The sequence below is a fragment of the Lepidochelys kempii genome, chromosome 3 (genome assembly GCF_965140265.1).
Source record: "Lepidochelys kempii isolate rLepKem1 chromosome 3, rLepKem1.hap2, whole genome shotgun sequence".
NCBI lineage: Eukaryota > Metazoa > Chordata > Testudines > Cheloniidae > Lepidochelys > Lepidochelys kempii.
In genome coordinates, this window is record NC_133258.1 from 68530136 (window position 1) to 68546330 (window position 16195).

Below are 16195 nucleotides of genomic sequence, written 5' to 3' on the forward strand. Positions count from 1 at the left end.
CAAACAATGCATTTCCCTTAAAATGGGAAACCTCCGGCCTCCATCCAGACACACGTCAGATATGATGATGATTACTGAAAATCATATTTCATCATATAAAAGAAAAGGTTCTTCCAATCCCACAGGATCAGCTACGCATCCAGGTTCAATTACAACTTAGATCTTACCCAAAATACATGCTTATAGTCAATTCTTATTAACTAAACTAAAATTTATTAAAAAAGAAAAGAGAGAGTATTGGTTAAAAGATCAATATACATACAGACCTGAATTCAAATTCTTGAGGTTCAGATACATCGCAGAGATGAGCTGGTAGTTGCCAAAAGTCCTTTCAGAAATAGTCCATAGGTTATAGTCTAATGTCCATATTCAGGGTGACTCCAGTCACTGACTAGGGATCTCAATCCTTATGGCTTAGGGTTCCCCCTCTTGAAACCCAAAGCAGATCTGAGATGAAGAAGGATCGTGTCCCAAGATTTTTATACATTTCCTTGCAGTCTTTTGGCCTGAGAAAACAATAGGCTTAACTTTCCTTCTTCCAAACATCATGGCAATTAGCACAGGATAATTTATCCATTAAACAGTTCAGACACAGGTCATCACAACCTTTAAAGAGACATAGACAATAATACTATTTCACTCAAGTATCTTCCTAAATGTTAATATTCCTTTTTTGATCTATGAATCAAAGCTATAGCCAGAGACAAGACTTGTTTGCTTACATCACAAGACCCGAGCAAACATCTACTCTTCTATCTCTAACAACACAGGCTTACATTTCAAAGCTCTGTTCATTTACATATCTTCCTAACCAGTCTCTCAAGTTCAGCCATGGGTCAGGTCAGTCTGTGAGTTAATTAACTCTTTCTGGCCCTGTCACCTTTCAATGAGCTATTATTACACACATAACGTCACAGAAAGCAACAGGAATAAGAGGTTTAGAAAATATGATTTTTAAGGAAAGGTCATAAGGAATAAGAGGTTAAGAAAACATGATTTTTAAGGAAAGGTTGAAAGAATTGGGAACTTAGCATAAAGAAGGTAAGACCGAGAGGGGGATATGATCACAGTCTCCAGATAGGTACAAGGTTGTTATATACGTGGTGTGTGAGAGGTCACGCTGGTGGGGGTGGAGTCTGCATTATGAGGTCCCCCTCATACCGGACAAAACCACGTCCCGTGGTATCTCTGCCCCAGCCAGGGGACAAAGGTTGGTCTAGCAGAACCAGGGGTTTAAATCCGGACGAATGGACAGCCTGGACCATTGTGACCATGGAGTCTGACGCCCCTGGAACCCAGGTCACAGAACCTCCCCAGGCTCAGGAATTCCCACTGACCATCTTAGGCCAAGGAGCTGAGGCCACGGCATCGGGGAGGGAAATCCATCGCCCACCCTTAGGTGCCGCAGCTTCCCCTCCCCCGCCCCTTCAGTACCCCACAGCACAGGTATTGGGTATTGGGGTCAGAGATAGAAAGCTGTGGGGGAAGCCCCGCCCTCTGCCCCTCCTCGATGTGTGGTATCGGACCGTGCACCTGTCACTCAGGCTATACAGTCACTCCAGGCCCCTCCTCCCGTCACTTTTGAAATCCAGCCGCGAAGTGTCAGGCGCTCCCTCGGGGGAGGGAGAGGTACATTTCCCAGCAAGCTCCGCGGGCGGCAGGGGAGATATTTGCGGGGCGGCGCGGGCCGTTGCGCTCAGAGAGAGCCAGTGGCGCGGAGGGTAACGCTCCGGGCAGGGCAGACTCCGGCCGGGCTCGCGGCGGCCGTTTCCGAGCCGCCCACCCCTCGCGGCGGCGCCATGGGGCCGCAGGAGCCGGCGCGGAGCGGCCCCGCCGCCCTGTCCCCGGCAGCGCTGGGGAAGCTGAAGCAGCGGGCGGCGGAGTGCATCGAGCTGAGCGCCGGGCGGCTGAGCGCCCTGAGCCGAGAGATCTGGAGCCGCCCCGAGCTGGCCTACGAAGAGCACCAGGCGCACGGCGCCATGACCCGCTTCTTCGCCTGCGCCGAGCTGCCGGGGGCCGCCTGGGCTGTGCAGCCGCACTACAAGCTGGACACGGCCTTCCGGGCCGAGTGGGGCCCCGCCGCCCCGGCCCCGCGGCCGCTGCACTTGGGCTTCCTGTGCGAGTACGATGCGCTGCCCGGGATCGGACACGCCTGCGGCCACAACCTCATCGCCGAGGTGGGGGCCGCTGCGGCCCTGGGCGTGAAGGGCGCCCTGGAAAGTCTGCCCCAGCCGCCTCCCGCCGCAGTGAAGGTGAGAGCCGGCGGGGAGGTGGGCGATCCGTCGCTCCAGGGGGAACCTGCCCGGGGAATGAGGGGAGCTGGCCCAATTTGGTCCCCATCCCGTTGCTGCCCAATACAGCCTCTCATTTTCCAACCTTAGCTCGCTCTTCCTGGCCATCAAAGACACCAAGAAGCCTGGGTCTCCAGCATGTCTGCTCAGTAATTCCCTCGCCCATCCCTGTGGGGTTTATTTTTCTGCCAGTCAGGTGTGTTTAGAGAGACAAGGTGGGCGAGGTAAGGTCTTTTATTGGACCGGCTTCTTGTGGGCGAGGGAGACACGGGGAGCTCTTCTTAAAGTGTGTGTATGTAACTGCAGCCTGCCACTGACACCCTGGTTCTCACCAGCCTTTGTTATACTGCAAGGTGTGGCTATTTGTGAGCCGTCAGGGTTGGAGGCTACAGCAGCAGGGCATTGCAAAACACCCCAGGTTACAGGGCAGGGGTGATACAGGCTCCCTCCACTGGTTTGTGTAAACATGAAATATTGTCTCTCTCACCAACAGAAGTTGGTCTAATAAAAGATATTACCTCATCCACCTTGTCTCTATAACATTCTGGGGCCAGCATGTACAGCACAACTGTGTACAACAAAATCAGGTTGTTGAAAATTTTGCTGACCCCTAACCTTCTCTTCTAGATCACAGTGCTGGGGACTCCTGCAGAAGAAGGTGGAGGCGGAAAAATAGATCTCATAGAAGCTGGTGCTTTTGATGATCTGGATGTTGTTTTTATGGCCCATCCAGCACAAGATGATGCTGCTTATTTTCCTGATGTGGCTGAGCATGAGTAAGTAAGGTGTATGAAAGACTTTTTTTTCTGCTTTCTGTACATCAGAACCTTTTCAGCAAAGGGAGACCTGCTTTTAAAGTGGTTAAACTTGGTGTCTGGTAATCACTGGTATTCCTCATATATAATATGTAGTCAGTTCATGAGAAAGTTGATGTACTCAGTACTGAGCACTGAAACCCAGTTCTTGTGTTCTTCTAAAATGTAATGTTCAGGCCTGCATCTGTTATGTTTTTTGTTACAAGAATTTGAGTTAGTATCTAGTCAGGGTAGCAAGTGGTATTTCATTTAATTGATAAAACTTAGATATGTCATGCTTAGTTAAGGAAGCCAACACAAATCCTGACTCTGCAATTCAGAAATTCAGAGTTAGAAATAATGCATTGTTATATAGCATATTATGCTTTCTGGGAAAATATTTGTCCATGTTGGTCCCACAAAATTCTCTTTCTCAGACATTTGCTGTATTTTATTGCTCAAAGATGCAGTCTTTTTGTGCAAGCTGTATATTTTTCAATTTCCTGAAATTCTTTATTCTCCCTTGGACTGATTCTTTTAAAATATCCCAAAACAAACATTTTCATGCATCTTAAAGCCTTCTAAAGTTAATTAAGTAAAATTAAAAAGTAAATATTTTCCAAAGTATGATTGTTTCCATCCACAATGATAGATACAATAGTGTTCAAACTAAAGCACTGTTAGCCTTAATTGGAAGGGGGGAAATGTTCAGACTCTTGAATTGGAGATGACTTTGCTCTCTATTCTAAAGCAGAATGAAAGCTAGTTGGTATAAAACAACATTGCCACTAATTTCAAGAGCGTGAAATGCTTTTTTCTTGAAGAACCCATGTTTCATGGCTTTATATACAGGTACTATCCAAGGATTCAAGAGCAAGCTGTAAAAATTGTTTTTCTCCATTTACCCTGTTGGTAGCCAACCAGTTTGTCCCACTTCTGCTTCAAATTAATCTTGAAGATTTGCTTAAATAAAAGTTATGTAGTTCACCAGAAATAATCTGTCCTCTTCACAAGTAAATTTACTTACATCCTATATGAGTGCACAGCTTTCCAGGTTTCATAACAAAGTAATGAAAGTGTGTGATTTCAAATTCACATTAACTTGGCAGTGCCTGCCTCTAGGTTAGTATCTCTGAAAAGACATTGTTTTCTCTCTCAAGCAGAAGATTTAACTAGTCTTTGGTCTCTGAGGTTTTTTCCTCCTTCATCTGTGTCTCTGGGACTGATTGCAACCTGCCCTTTTCATCTCAAGGACCCATCCTCCGGAAGTAAAATAGAGTAGCCTGTGCCCAAGATTTTGCAGTCTGTATTTTCTCAAACTTATTATTTCCTCTAGAAATATTTAAGGCTTATTTGATCTTAGACTGTAGTCAGTAGTATGTTTCTGCAAATGCTAACTGCTTCCTATACCTGAAACTTCATTAATGTAAATGTATAACTTATAAATCTTATGGTTTCTTTTGACAGATTTTCATTTAATAGACTTCCGATTCTTGTCCACTCGCCTCCTCCTTAATCACCTCATTCTTAGTTTTGTATTGTTGAACAAAAAGGATCTGGTTCTCTGTTCTGAAGTGAACTGTCTAGTGCTGTGGGGGAGGGGGAGTTCTCAAGCTGTCACAGCATGGATCACTTTGTCAGATTCTTGTGAAAAATCTCATCTTCTAGGCAAGGTTGTATTATATTCCTGTGGCAACAACAGAATCTGCATGGAAAAGTAATGTTGGGAAAGTCTATATTGTTGCCTTTAGAGTTATATGTGCTTTTACTTTGAAAAACTGTGCACACTACTTTTTGCTCTTAACTTCCTCTCCCCTTCCACTTTTCCATTGGGTAGAAACCAGAAAGACAGCAAGCACCGTGAAACATGGTGTGCTCCCTGTTTACCATCACTAAGTCCTCCTGTGGACCAGTTTTGGGATCTTTGAACTAGTGGTTCGAGCATAGGATAGACAGTCAATAGATCTGGGCTCTATTCCCAGCTATCCATTGCAAAAGTCACATCTATGCTCATTCACTTCAGTTCATGTATTTGGAAAACGATGATAGGATTGTTGAGGCTTAATGTTTGCCTTGGATGAAAGGCTGTCAAAAGTTTGAATGTCTGAATAAATATTTGTTAAAAGGCTCTTTAGGAAGCTGATAGGTTGTTAAACTAAATGGTCTCTCTTGCCCCAGAATGCTTATGGTATGGATTGGCTTCATTTTGAAGTTCAGGTTGCACAGTTTTACAGCCTTGCAAAAACTACCCAATCATTTGAACTGAGTAACTTTTGTGCTAGGCTTCTGCATTTCTAAAGGCTAGGGTATAATTTGTGGAATTGGAGTCAGGCGGGAGGGAGGAAGATGGGATGTATGTTTGGGGCTTGTAACAGTGCAGGTTTTGTTTTAAGACACTAGAGGTGCATTCACCTCCATATTTGAGGCTTCTTTTCTGCCATCACTAGCCCCAAGGATCTTCAAAGCTAACTTACATTTCGGCTAATGTCTTCTGGCCACAAGTTATAATTTTTTCCTTACACTGAATTTATACAAAGTATCTGATAATCACCTCCTTAAAGACTGTTTTGTGTCTTTGCCATGTCTTATTTCAAATGGATTGTCCTGGAAACTTCAATGATGTACATCCAAAAATGTTGGTGAGATTTAGTTCATACTCCATTACTGAGTTGGGGGGAGGGAATACTCAAGAAGGTGTTTGTGGGTTGTTTTTTGGTTTTCTTGTTAACTCAAAACCTCAGAATGGGGTGGTCTGGCTCCAGCAGATTTGGGACATACATGACTGGTGAGGACATCAGCTTTAGTTGAAAAATACAAAAAACCCAAAACAAACCTCTCCTCTTCCTGTTTGTGGGTATGCAACCCCCTTCTCAAACTACCCCATGAACTGTTGTTTCTTGCCTAATACCAGCTATTGGCTGACAGCCAGAGTTCTTAACCCACTCTTGGTATCTTCTCTGCCCCTTTTCCCCTCCACCGCTAATCTTGTGGCTCTATTCCCTGTACATTCCTTCAATTATTCTCAAGTTGGTGCCAACAATATCTCTAGGGAAAACTGTCAATATCCTTTCCCTGGTACCTGAGCCAAACTTTCACTTCTCTAAGGCAATAAAGTTCCATTGCAGTGGGGGATTACTGGATAATGGAAAATCTAGGAACTTACTATTTGCCACATTTATGTGGCTAGGAAGAGGTCAGGAAGCTCTCCAGAATCTGTGCCCTTGGGTAAGAGGTTTAGGTCATAAGCACCTGGGCCAGATGTATCCTATAACTGACTTCAAGTAATCTTTTTGTCCATTACTTCAACAGGCTTCCATTCTGTACCAGGTTCCATAGATTCTTGCTCCAAGTTTCAGATTTGCTTCCTTGAACATTGTATTAAAACAAATCCGTTAAGATTAAATTTATAATAATCCTAAACATTTGCAAGTATGAAAGGCTGCAGTTGATGCACCCAAATGAATTTTGCTTCTTAGTGATAATCTGATCACTAAAGGGCAAAGTTAAGGTAATTTGAATCCCTTATCTATGACCTTCTATTATTGCCAAACCAGAAACTTACTCGTCAATAAAACACATTTCGTTAGTGATCATTAGAATACCGTACTCTGAAGTATACAATGGTTATATTGATTTTAGTAGTCTTTGTGACTATACATTCAGCACATGCTCTACTGATAGCATGCTGAAGATTATTTTATGTGCCACCAATTGACAAGTGTCATTAAACAGTGAACTTGTCTTGTTATTATAAACCTCTTAGGCCCAGATAATGGAGCTCTAGGAAGCGCACACAAAGAACAAAGGGGTATTAGCAAAGCATCATAGTGCCATACCTTGCATGTGGTGCAAATTATAAAAACCAATAATCTGGTGCACATGTTTAATGGTGCATGTGTTCAGTGTTTCATCTGCAAGTAGTATCTTCTCCAAATACAAGACTTCAGACATCAAGATTTGAATGAAAACAAATGTAAAAGGGAAATAGGCTGCTAACAGTTCAGTCACTTTACAAATTCTATCCCATGGACAAGTGTTTTCTTTATCTTAACCCTTACTCTGAATTTTGTGAATGTCTAAATTTCATGGTTTTTCTTTAATTTACAGAGGGTTGTGTTTTTTTGCTCTGGGAATACATTTAATTTAAAGCTTCAATAGCCTTAAGGAGTTTGTTTTCAAAACATGATGAGTTCTTGCTAAGGAAAAATGTTGATACTGATTGCAGATAGGCAAGAACTTAAAGGTATAGATTTGATATTGTCAATAAGGAACTTCAGAGTAAATTATGCTATTTGTACAATGCATCTAATTGCTGTCCATGTTGGCAACCAGCACCTGGACCTCTTTGGCTATGTCTACACTGCAGTTGGTGTGATTGCAGCTCAAGTAGGCATACCTATGCTAGCTTTACTCTAGCTAGAATGGATAAAAATATTAGTGGTGATGCAGCTGCAGTGGCTTCCCTGCTATTTTTAGTTATGCTAGCTAGATTAAAGGTACAATCACACCTTTTTGATTGCAGTGTAGACATGTTAATCCTGTTGAAATCTGCCTTAATGGTGTGTAGACAACTTTTTATCTACTTATCTGAATTTCAAACATCTATCATCCTCCTCTGACTGCATATTCTTATAAATCACATATAGAAGAGGGGAAGCACAAAAAATTGCAATGGACTTCCTTTTAACCTTTTTCTATGTAGTTTCATCCTGCTTCAAATCTATTTTCTTCTCTGGCTCATCTTACCTCTGCCCTAGAGACGCTACCAATTTCTGAGGAGGAGGTAAAAGAGGCTTTATGCTAGCCCATACCCTGGCTTCTATTATTAAATGGTTAGGTGCATAGTAGGACTCTTGCTGGCAAGAAGTGGATGGCAATAATTTATATAGCAGGATATAGCTATTTTTACTACAGATCTGTTCTTAACCTTTTTAAATGTATATAGTGCATTTTCTATTTTGTTTTCAACTTTAGAGTGTTGGCAGAGTTTGGGGAGGGAAAGGACAAACTTAATTTCTAAATCTCTTTCAGGATCTATGCGTTGGTGGTTAAAGGTGTTTAGCTTCCCGACAGTTTAGGGCCTGGTAAATCACAGCTTAATCGTATGTTTCAAAAACATTGATATAAAATTTTAATCATTGTTGAGTGAATCCAAAGGGACTTTGATTTTAGTTTTTAAAAGTGGACAAAAAACAAATAAGTCATGGCTTTTATTTCCTAGTGTGACTGTGAAATACTATGGAAAAGCTTCTCATGCTGCTGCTTATCCTTGGGAAGGAATAAATGCATTAGACGCTGCTGTTCTTGCATACAACAATCTGTCAGTTTTAAGACAGCAAATGAAACCAACCTGGAGAGTTCATGGTGAGAGAGCTTCATTCAATCTTATGTCCACCAAGTAAGACTTCTGGCTGTTTGGATACTGACTGAAAAAAATCCTAAATATTGCATTGTTACATTTAACTGGAAAAGTAATTTGAAATAATTACATTTTTCATCCAAATACCTTTCTAAGGGAACTTCTATGGTACCATCAACATTTAGTATAAACTGTTGAATGCGGACCAATAGGAGGGCAGTATGGTCTAAAGTCATAAGCATTCTTCCTCTACATTTACACAAATGAGACACTTAGTATATTAATACAGATTTAATATTTACACAAACCAAATGTAGCACTTAACTGCCAAACTTGTCTAAGAATCAAGACACTAATGGTGAAGATGCTCTATTGGTATTACTATAGCCATACAACTGCTTTGTAAACTGGAAACAACGTTTTTAGGGAAACTTGACCAGCTGGAACAAGATGTAACATGAGCAATAAAAGCTTCCCTTGATAAAGGTTTAAGGATCTTGTCACTTAGTTGAGGCAACAGCTAATAACCTTCCAAGGAACCTGAACTTGTAAAATGAATGTCCTAAACTATCCTCTAGTATTAAAATATATATTTTAGGCCTCTGATTAATGTCAAACTGAAGTATATCTTGAGACCTCCCTTCAGCAATACTTTGAAAGATTAACTTTTTTGGTGGGGGGGGGAAGAGTAAGGCTAGGATTCCAGGCAGGCTTATTTTTCTTCCCCAGATGTTGCTAGCTTGCCAAAAGTACTAGGAAAATCAGTATTTTGTTCTTTGACTCTTTCCAGTTTTGTTAATGTGTTATAGCACATCTTTAAACAGTTTTCTCCTGTGCTTTCTTTCTTTGAAAAAGTACGTATTGTAGTGTGTGCATTGCACAAATCTGCTTGACTGCCCACTTGCCAATTCCTTGTTTGAGCAAAATAACTTTTGCTGGCATCCATCCATTATTCTTATCTCCAAGCCTCTGCCACCATTGCATGCAGTGCTCTCCTCTTCTACTTTAGCTTATGTAGCATTTGGTTGCCATATCTTTCAGGACTTTCGCATTCTGAATCAGTATTTCTGTGTATTGAGACTACAGGATCTTGTTCACATTTGCCTCTTGATAGCCCTACCCTGCCAGGTGCCAGTTACAGTAAGCAATTGGTAGTGCTCACAATATTTTGAACGGCCCTTGAATTCAAGTGTACTAACACAAGGTGATTTCTTAGCTTTGGTTGGAGTCTTAATCATGCCAGCTATATTAACTGGCAGGTATGGTATGGGAACACTAGCAACAGGTCTCTTCCCACTGAAGTTATGATAACAAAAGATAGCTATCTGTTGTGGAGAGAAGAAATCTAATGTGTTGCTGAGTAAGTTGTGTAGAACATATAACAAGAAATAACTTTATTCGTTAGCTGGCTTTTTCCGTTCCCATATCTGGACATGATGGACTGGTATCCATTTGTTTGAAGGAACATTTTCTGTTCAAACTTGGCTCAAATTAGGCTTTGTAAGAAAATAAGATTTTACAAAATTTAAAATCAATGGAGATGTTTCCAAAGAATGGCCAGAGTCAATGAGGATATTAGCGAGTTTGCTTCCTTTGTTACAGCAAATGCCAATTACTTTGCAATGACTAATTTAAACTTGTCAGTGTGCTAAAACAGGAGAACCTGAAGTTGACGGGAAGCCAACTGATCTTTTCTTCATTGTTCAAACTAGCAAAGCAAAATAGCAACACATGGCATAAATGATAAAGTAAACTTTCAAAAACCCCTAGAGTTTTTGAATCCAAGGCGGTCTTTGTAACATAGGTAAGGATACTATTTTTAAAAAGTTTAACTTAACACTACCAGTATGGCTGTAACCAAGAGGAATGTGAAAATCAAGACGTATGCTTTTGTAACTTAAACTCTGGAGAAGTACTTGGCTATATTTAAACTAAGTGCTTACGTTTTGATCTGTGAACTTCTGTCACATATTCATTCATTTAATTTCTCTTGTTGTCCCAGCATTGTCAAGATTTTCGCAGTTTAGAATGTTTGCGGTGAATAGCAGGGGAGAACTGTAAATGCTACTTTTGCCTTTTTTTTGTGTGTATGAACTCAAGGTGAATAACTGAGTTGTCTCCAAAAGAATGCAGTGATACCAACCTAAGAAGCCTGTATACATGATATGTTGTGAAAGCTTCTCTCTTTTCAGCTGAAGTTGGTCCAATAAAAGATATTGCCTCACCCACCTTGTACACATGATACTCCTTTCTATTGCGCAGACTGCAAGGGGAAGTAATTGGGTCCAAATTCAAAGTTTTTTAAATGGTTATTCTCAGTACTTAGTGCTCAGCTGATGCCTTATTTCTAATACTTTTGTTTTATGTGTGCAGCTATAAATGAGGAGCTTCATAAGACAGTAAGTAAGATGGCTTGATCCTTTGCAACATTCAATAATTGGGCTCTTCTCTTCTGTAGGTATAATAAAAAATGGTGGCGTGAAACCTAATATCATCCCTTCTTACACTGAACTAGAGTTTTACTTGCGTGCCCCTTCGCTGAAGGACCTTGCCATTCTGACAGAGAGAGCTGAAAATTGCTTCAAAGCAGCAGCTGTGGCCACAGAATGCAAAGTAAGAATTCTAGAGCTGATTCATTTATTTTTATCATTTTGAAGTTAGGCCAAAATGGGAGCCTAAGTCTTCATTTATATGGTTTGTATCACCCTTACCTTTTTTAAAGCAACCTAAAATTTAGATCTCTAAGTACTAATCCGCTACTCTACTATGTGCTGAAAAAGATTTTGTTGCTACAATTCTAAATATTCTAGATTTTTCAACTGAAGCTTTCCCCAGTCTTATGCCATAAGTAAAAGTGTTCCCAATAGTTCACTCAGGTTTAAAAAAAAAAAAAATTGTATCGGTCTTGACCAAGTCAGGACATCTTGCAATTTATCTCTAACTTCTGAGACTGTAGTTTAAAGTATAGCTAGTGGCTGTCTGCCATATTGCTGTGACAGAAACGTGTGTGTGTGTGTGTTCGTGTGTTGTGTTGTAAAGGGGCTAATTAATTTGTAGCCTCAATACATAGTGAGTGAGTTAGTGAGGACCAAGTGAAAATTCATGGAAGGCTCTTAATGAAAATTGCTTTCCCTACTGGCCTTTGCTCCAGTTAGAGAAGAATTTCAATAAGGCTAGTTTATAATGAAGGTAAATCAGCAAGGCCTCAGTGTAAACTCTGACCAAAGCCATTTCTCTGGCTTCCTTGCCTGTGTCTTTTCCAAACCACATGGCAATCTAGCTTCACCCAGAACCCTACTGTGGATGTTAAAAAGGGCTGTTATTATCTGGACAGAATTAGGCATGGGAGAAATCAAACCGATTGAGTCTTTAGTGATCTATCTAATGACTTGCAGCCCAGCTTGCTAGTTACAGTAGAACCTCAGTTGTAAACGCCTCAGGAATGGAGGTTGTTCATAACTCTGAAATGTTCATAACTGAACAAAACGTTATGGGTTTCGGGTTACAACCGAACATTGACTTAATACAGCTTTGAAACTTTACTATGCAGAAGAAAAATGCTGCTTTCCCTTTAATTTTTTAGTAGTTTACATTTAACACAGCGCTGCCTGATTGTGTATTTCTGGTTCCAGATGAGGCGTGTAGTTGGGTCAGTTTATAACTCTGGTGTTTGTAACTCTGAAGTTCTACTGTACTTACAATGGGGGATCCGTTGAGGCAATATTATAAAGAGGAAACAAGCCTATTTAGGCCATGTCTACACTACAAACTTTGGTCGACAGAAAATGTATAGTTGCTAAATCTTTGTACCTGCTCAAGTGATATACTTATTTGGTTGCTTGTGTCCGTGCTGTGTGTACTCAGCAGGCTTGCTTGTATTGATGAAAAGTGAAGATAGATATCCCAGTATGCTGCCGTTCAGGGCAATGCCTTTTGGGAAACTTTCTCCGTGTGTTGTGGGGTAGAAATTAGTTGCACAGAGATCTCCTGGGAATTAGGGGTCAAGTTCCCAGTATGCAACTTCCTCCATCTCATAGTGCCATCCATTTCCCATAATTTTTGCGCCTTAAAAAAAAAAGTGCCACAAATTTGCTCAGCACTTCTTAGTGTCTGCCATCTCAGACAGAAGCGTGGAGCACACAGAGTTCTGTGCTGCTCTTGTGAACATTCAGATACAGGATACATGATTCTCCTGTATTTGCAGACCCACTGGAAGTACTGCAACAGGGGATATGACTTCTTTGAGAACACTTTGCTCAGAGACAAAGTGAAAAACAACTTAGTGGTGATCAGGAAGCAGCTGCAGACAGTGGAGCACCATTGTTGGACCCAAGAAAAAAGCAGTGAGTGGTGGGATTGTATTGTAATGCAGGTTTGAGACTATGGACAATGGTTGCAGAATGTTCAGATGTGAAAGGCAACATTCCTGCAACTGTGTGCTGAGCTCACCCTAGCCGTCCAACTCAGACCATAGACTTTAAGGTCAGAAGGGACCATCATGATCATAGCCTGACCCCCTGCACGTTGTAGGCCACAGAACTTCACCCACCCACCCCTGTAATAGACTCCTAACCTCTGGCTGAGCTACTGAAGTCCTCAAATCATGATTTAAAGACTTCAAGTTACAGAGAATCCCCCATTTACACTAGTTTAATCCTGCAAGTGCTGCAGAGGAAGGTGAAAACCTGCCAGGGTCTCTATCAATCTGACCTGTGGAAAATTCCTTCCAGACTTTAAGTATGGTGATCAGTTAGATCAGTGGTTCTCTCTCAACCTTTTTAGTTTGTGAACTGCTAAAAAATGGAGTTGAATGGAGGTGTAAACCCCTTTGGAAATCTTAAATGTAGTCTGTGGACCCTGAGGGGTTCATGGACCACAGATTGCCCAGGCTGTCTAGTGTCCCTTGGGACAATGGTTCTCAATCTTGCTAGCCAAAGACTGTTTCCATTTTGGTAACGCCCTCCCTGCTGTTTTGATATGTACAGATGCTTCTGATTCAAAAGCTCAGGAAACACAGGTGGTCAACAGCTGCAAACTATTAACTTCCAAATCATGTCTTACTTAAAAACCAACTGCTCTGCTCTGATTTGTATGTCAGTGTAAAGCAGTGGATGTCTGACAAATGCTGTCTATTTGCCCGGCTTCTTGCCCATAAAGTATGCGCTTGGTATTGGGTGTGGCAGAAGAACCTGAATACAATAGAATTGCTATTATATCCCCATATCTGACTTTTGCAGACCGAGTTTTGAGTGAAATCATCACCGCATGCTTCATCTGCTTGCAACTACACCCAGACAAACCCTTCAGGAATTTGTGTGGGTTTAACAAAGGGCAGAATTTGGTCCTTGACAGCATTTTAAAGCACATTGTGTTTTGTCCACATTTGGGCTAGAAGCTTAACCCAAAAGGAATGACTTGGCCTATGAAAAGGTACCATTAAATGGACAAACTTCAGCAAAGTTGATTCAGGGGCACCCATCTGCTTTTATGTGGGATAACTGACATGAAGCTGTTGCGAGTAAGATACTGAGCAAGGAGGCTGATGGCTGGATCCACAACCTTTCATCTTGAAATGTCGCAGTACACAAACTAGCCCTGCCTCTTCTGTGTGAGTTGAGGGGACTCCCTAAAGGACAGTGTACTTCAAAAAACTCCAGGAGTTAGATACAAAAGTATTGGCTTCCATGAAGCTGGATAAAGGACAGGATCGCCTGTTCATCTCAGACCCTGGGGGCTGACATTTGAATAGAAGATGGGAATCGCCTTGAAGCAGGAAAAAGCTAAGAAATCCACAGACATAATGATTTGGAATCATCCTCTGAAATGGCAGGGCTGGGGAGCAGGTGATGGCAGGAAGGGATGACAGCACACAACGGAATCTGCATATGTAAAGCCTGCAAAGTGACTGCTGCATTTTATAGCCTGCAGGTTAGGACAGCCTGAAAGCATGTGGCACTCCTGCTTCTGAGCTATGGCAAACCACCAAGGCCAGCCCATAGGTGACAAGTCACAGCCAAGAAGCAGGTGTTTGTGCTGTGCCTTTCACTCAAACTGAAATGTATGGAATGTAATGTTGCAATCAAGCTCCTCTGCTTTTTTCAGCAGCAACACCTCTTGCAAACAGTAACCACAATTTTACACAAGGTTCAATGCAGCAGATACCTGATGTTGATCTTGCTTGCAAATTCATTTTTCAAAATCATCATCTAAACTGATGGGGAAGTGGTTTGTATTATCTGTTCTGTTTCAGGCATTTTGGCAGGAACAGAAATGCAGATCACTCATCTTAGTGCAGTGGTTCTAGGCCTTTCCAGACTGATGTACCCCCTGATTTGTCTTGCGTACCAAGTTTCACCTCACTTAAACTACTTGCTTACAAAATCAGACCTAAAAATACAAGTTTCACTGCATACTATTACTGAAATTGCTTGCTTTCTTATTTTTGCCATATAATTATAAAAATTGATTGGAATATAAATACAGTAGAACCTCAGAATTACAAACACCTCAGGAATGGAGGTTAACTCGGAAATGTTTGTAACTCAACAAAAGGTTATGGTGGCTCTTTCAAAAGTTTACAGCTGAACATTGACTTAATATAGCTTTGAAACTTTGCTATGCAGAAGAAAAATGCTGCTTTTAACCGTCTTAATTTAAATGAAACAAACAGAATTTCCTTACCATGTCAAATTTTTTTTAAACTTTCCCTTTATATTTTTTTTAGTAGTTTTACATTTAACACAGTACTGTACTGTATTTTGCTTTTTTTTTCCTCAGCTGCTGCCTGATTGCATACTTCTGGCTCTAAATGAGGGGTGTGGTTGACCGGACAGTTCATAACTGAGATTCTACTGTATTGTACTTAGATTTCAGTGTGATACTTGAGCCTGTTTTTCACTTGTGAGTCTTGTCTGAAGCCTGAGTCCCCCTGCCCAGGGCTGAAGCATGTAACTTAGCTTTGCAGGGTCCTCTGTGGCTTGGGGCCCCAGACAGTTGCCTTGCTTGCCACCTTCTAATACCAGCCCTGCACATGCGATTTCCCCCTAAACTTGTCACACGACCCCCCTAGGGGTTGCAATCCCCAGGTTGAGAAACACTGATCTAGATGACCGGAGTACTCTCTGAAAGACCTCTGTGTACCTCCAGGGGTACGTGTACCTTGGTTGAGAACCTCTGAGTTACACCCTGAGCATGTACACAAGACCCACCAGCCATACACCAGGGAAAGAATTATCCACAGTAACTCAGAGCCTTCCCCATCTAGTGTCCCATCACCAGCCTTTGGAAATATTTGCGGCCAGCAGTCACAGATCAGCTGCATGCCATTGTAGGCAGTCTCATTATACCATCTTCTCCATAAATTTACCAAACTCAGTCTTGAAGCCAGTTAGGTATTTTGCTCCCCTTTCCCCTTTGGAAAGCTGTTCCAGAACTTGACTCCTCTCATGGTTAGAAACTTTGTCTAATTTCAAGGCTAAACTTGTTGATGGCCAGTTTACATCCCTTAGCGCTTAACTTAAATAATTCCTCTCCCTCACAGACATAGCAGAATGAGATCTGCATGGACAGTGGAGAAGCAAGTGGCAATAGCATTCTGGAACTTGCTATGCTAGATTGCTACTGTTTAGTGGGAAATTATTTTGGAGCTGGAAAAATCAGTGGTCGGGGTTTGTTGGAATTATTAATATTTGAAATTCTTAATATTAGTGTCTGAAACCACCAGACACAAATTTAACCATAATTCCTTTATT

General features: G+C 41.6%; 1 protein-coding gene across 7 annotated transcripts in view; it reads left to right on the forward strand.

The window, feature by feature from the left end:
- Positions 1–1584: 1584 nt before the first annotated feature.
- PM20D2 (peptidase M20 domain containing 2) overlaps positions 1585–16195 on the forward strand; it is a 66743-nt gene continuing 52132 nt past the window's right edge. For 2 of the 7 annotated variants that reach the window (XM_073336709.1, XM_073336710.1), the window contains exons 1-4: positions 1585–2252; positions 2919–3067; positions 8307–8449; positions 10903–11057. In XM_073336709.1, the coding sequence (XP_073192810.1) occupies positions 1800–2252; positions 2919–3067; positions 8307–8449; positions 10903–11057 (900 nt within the window). In that variant the 5' untranslated portion in view covers positions 1585–1799. The remainder of the gene's footprint in view (positions 2253–2918; positions 3068–8306; positions 8450–10902; positions 11058–16195) is intronic. The other 5 variants (XM_073336706.1, XM_073336708.1, XM_073336711.1 and 2 more) reach the window with 4 other exon arrangements.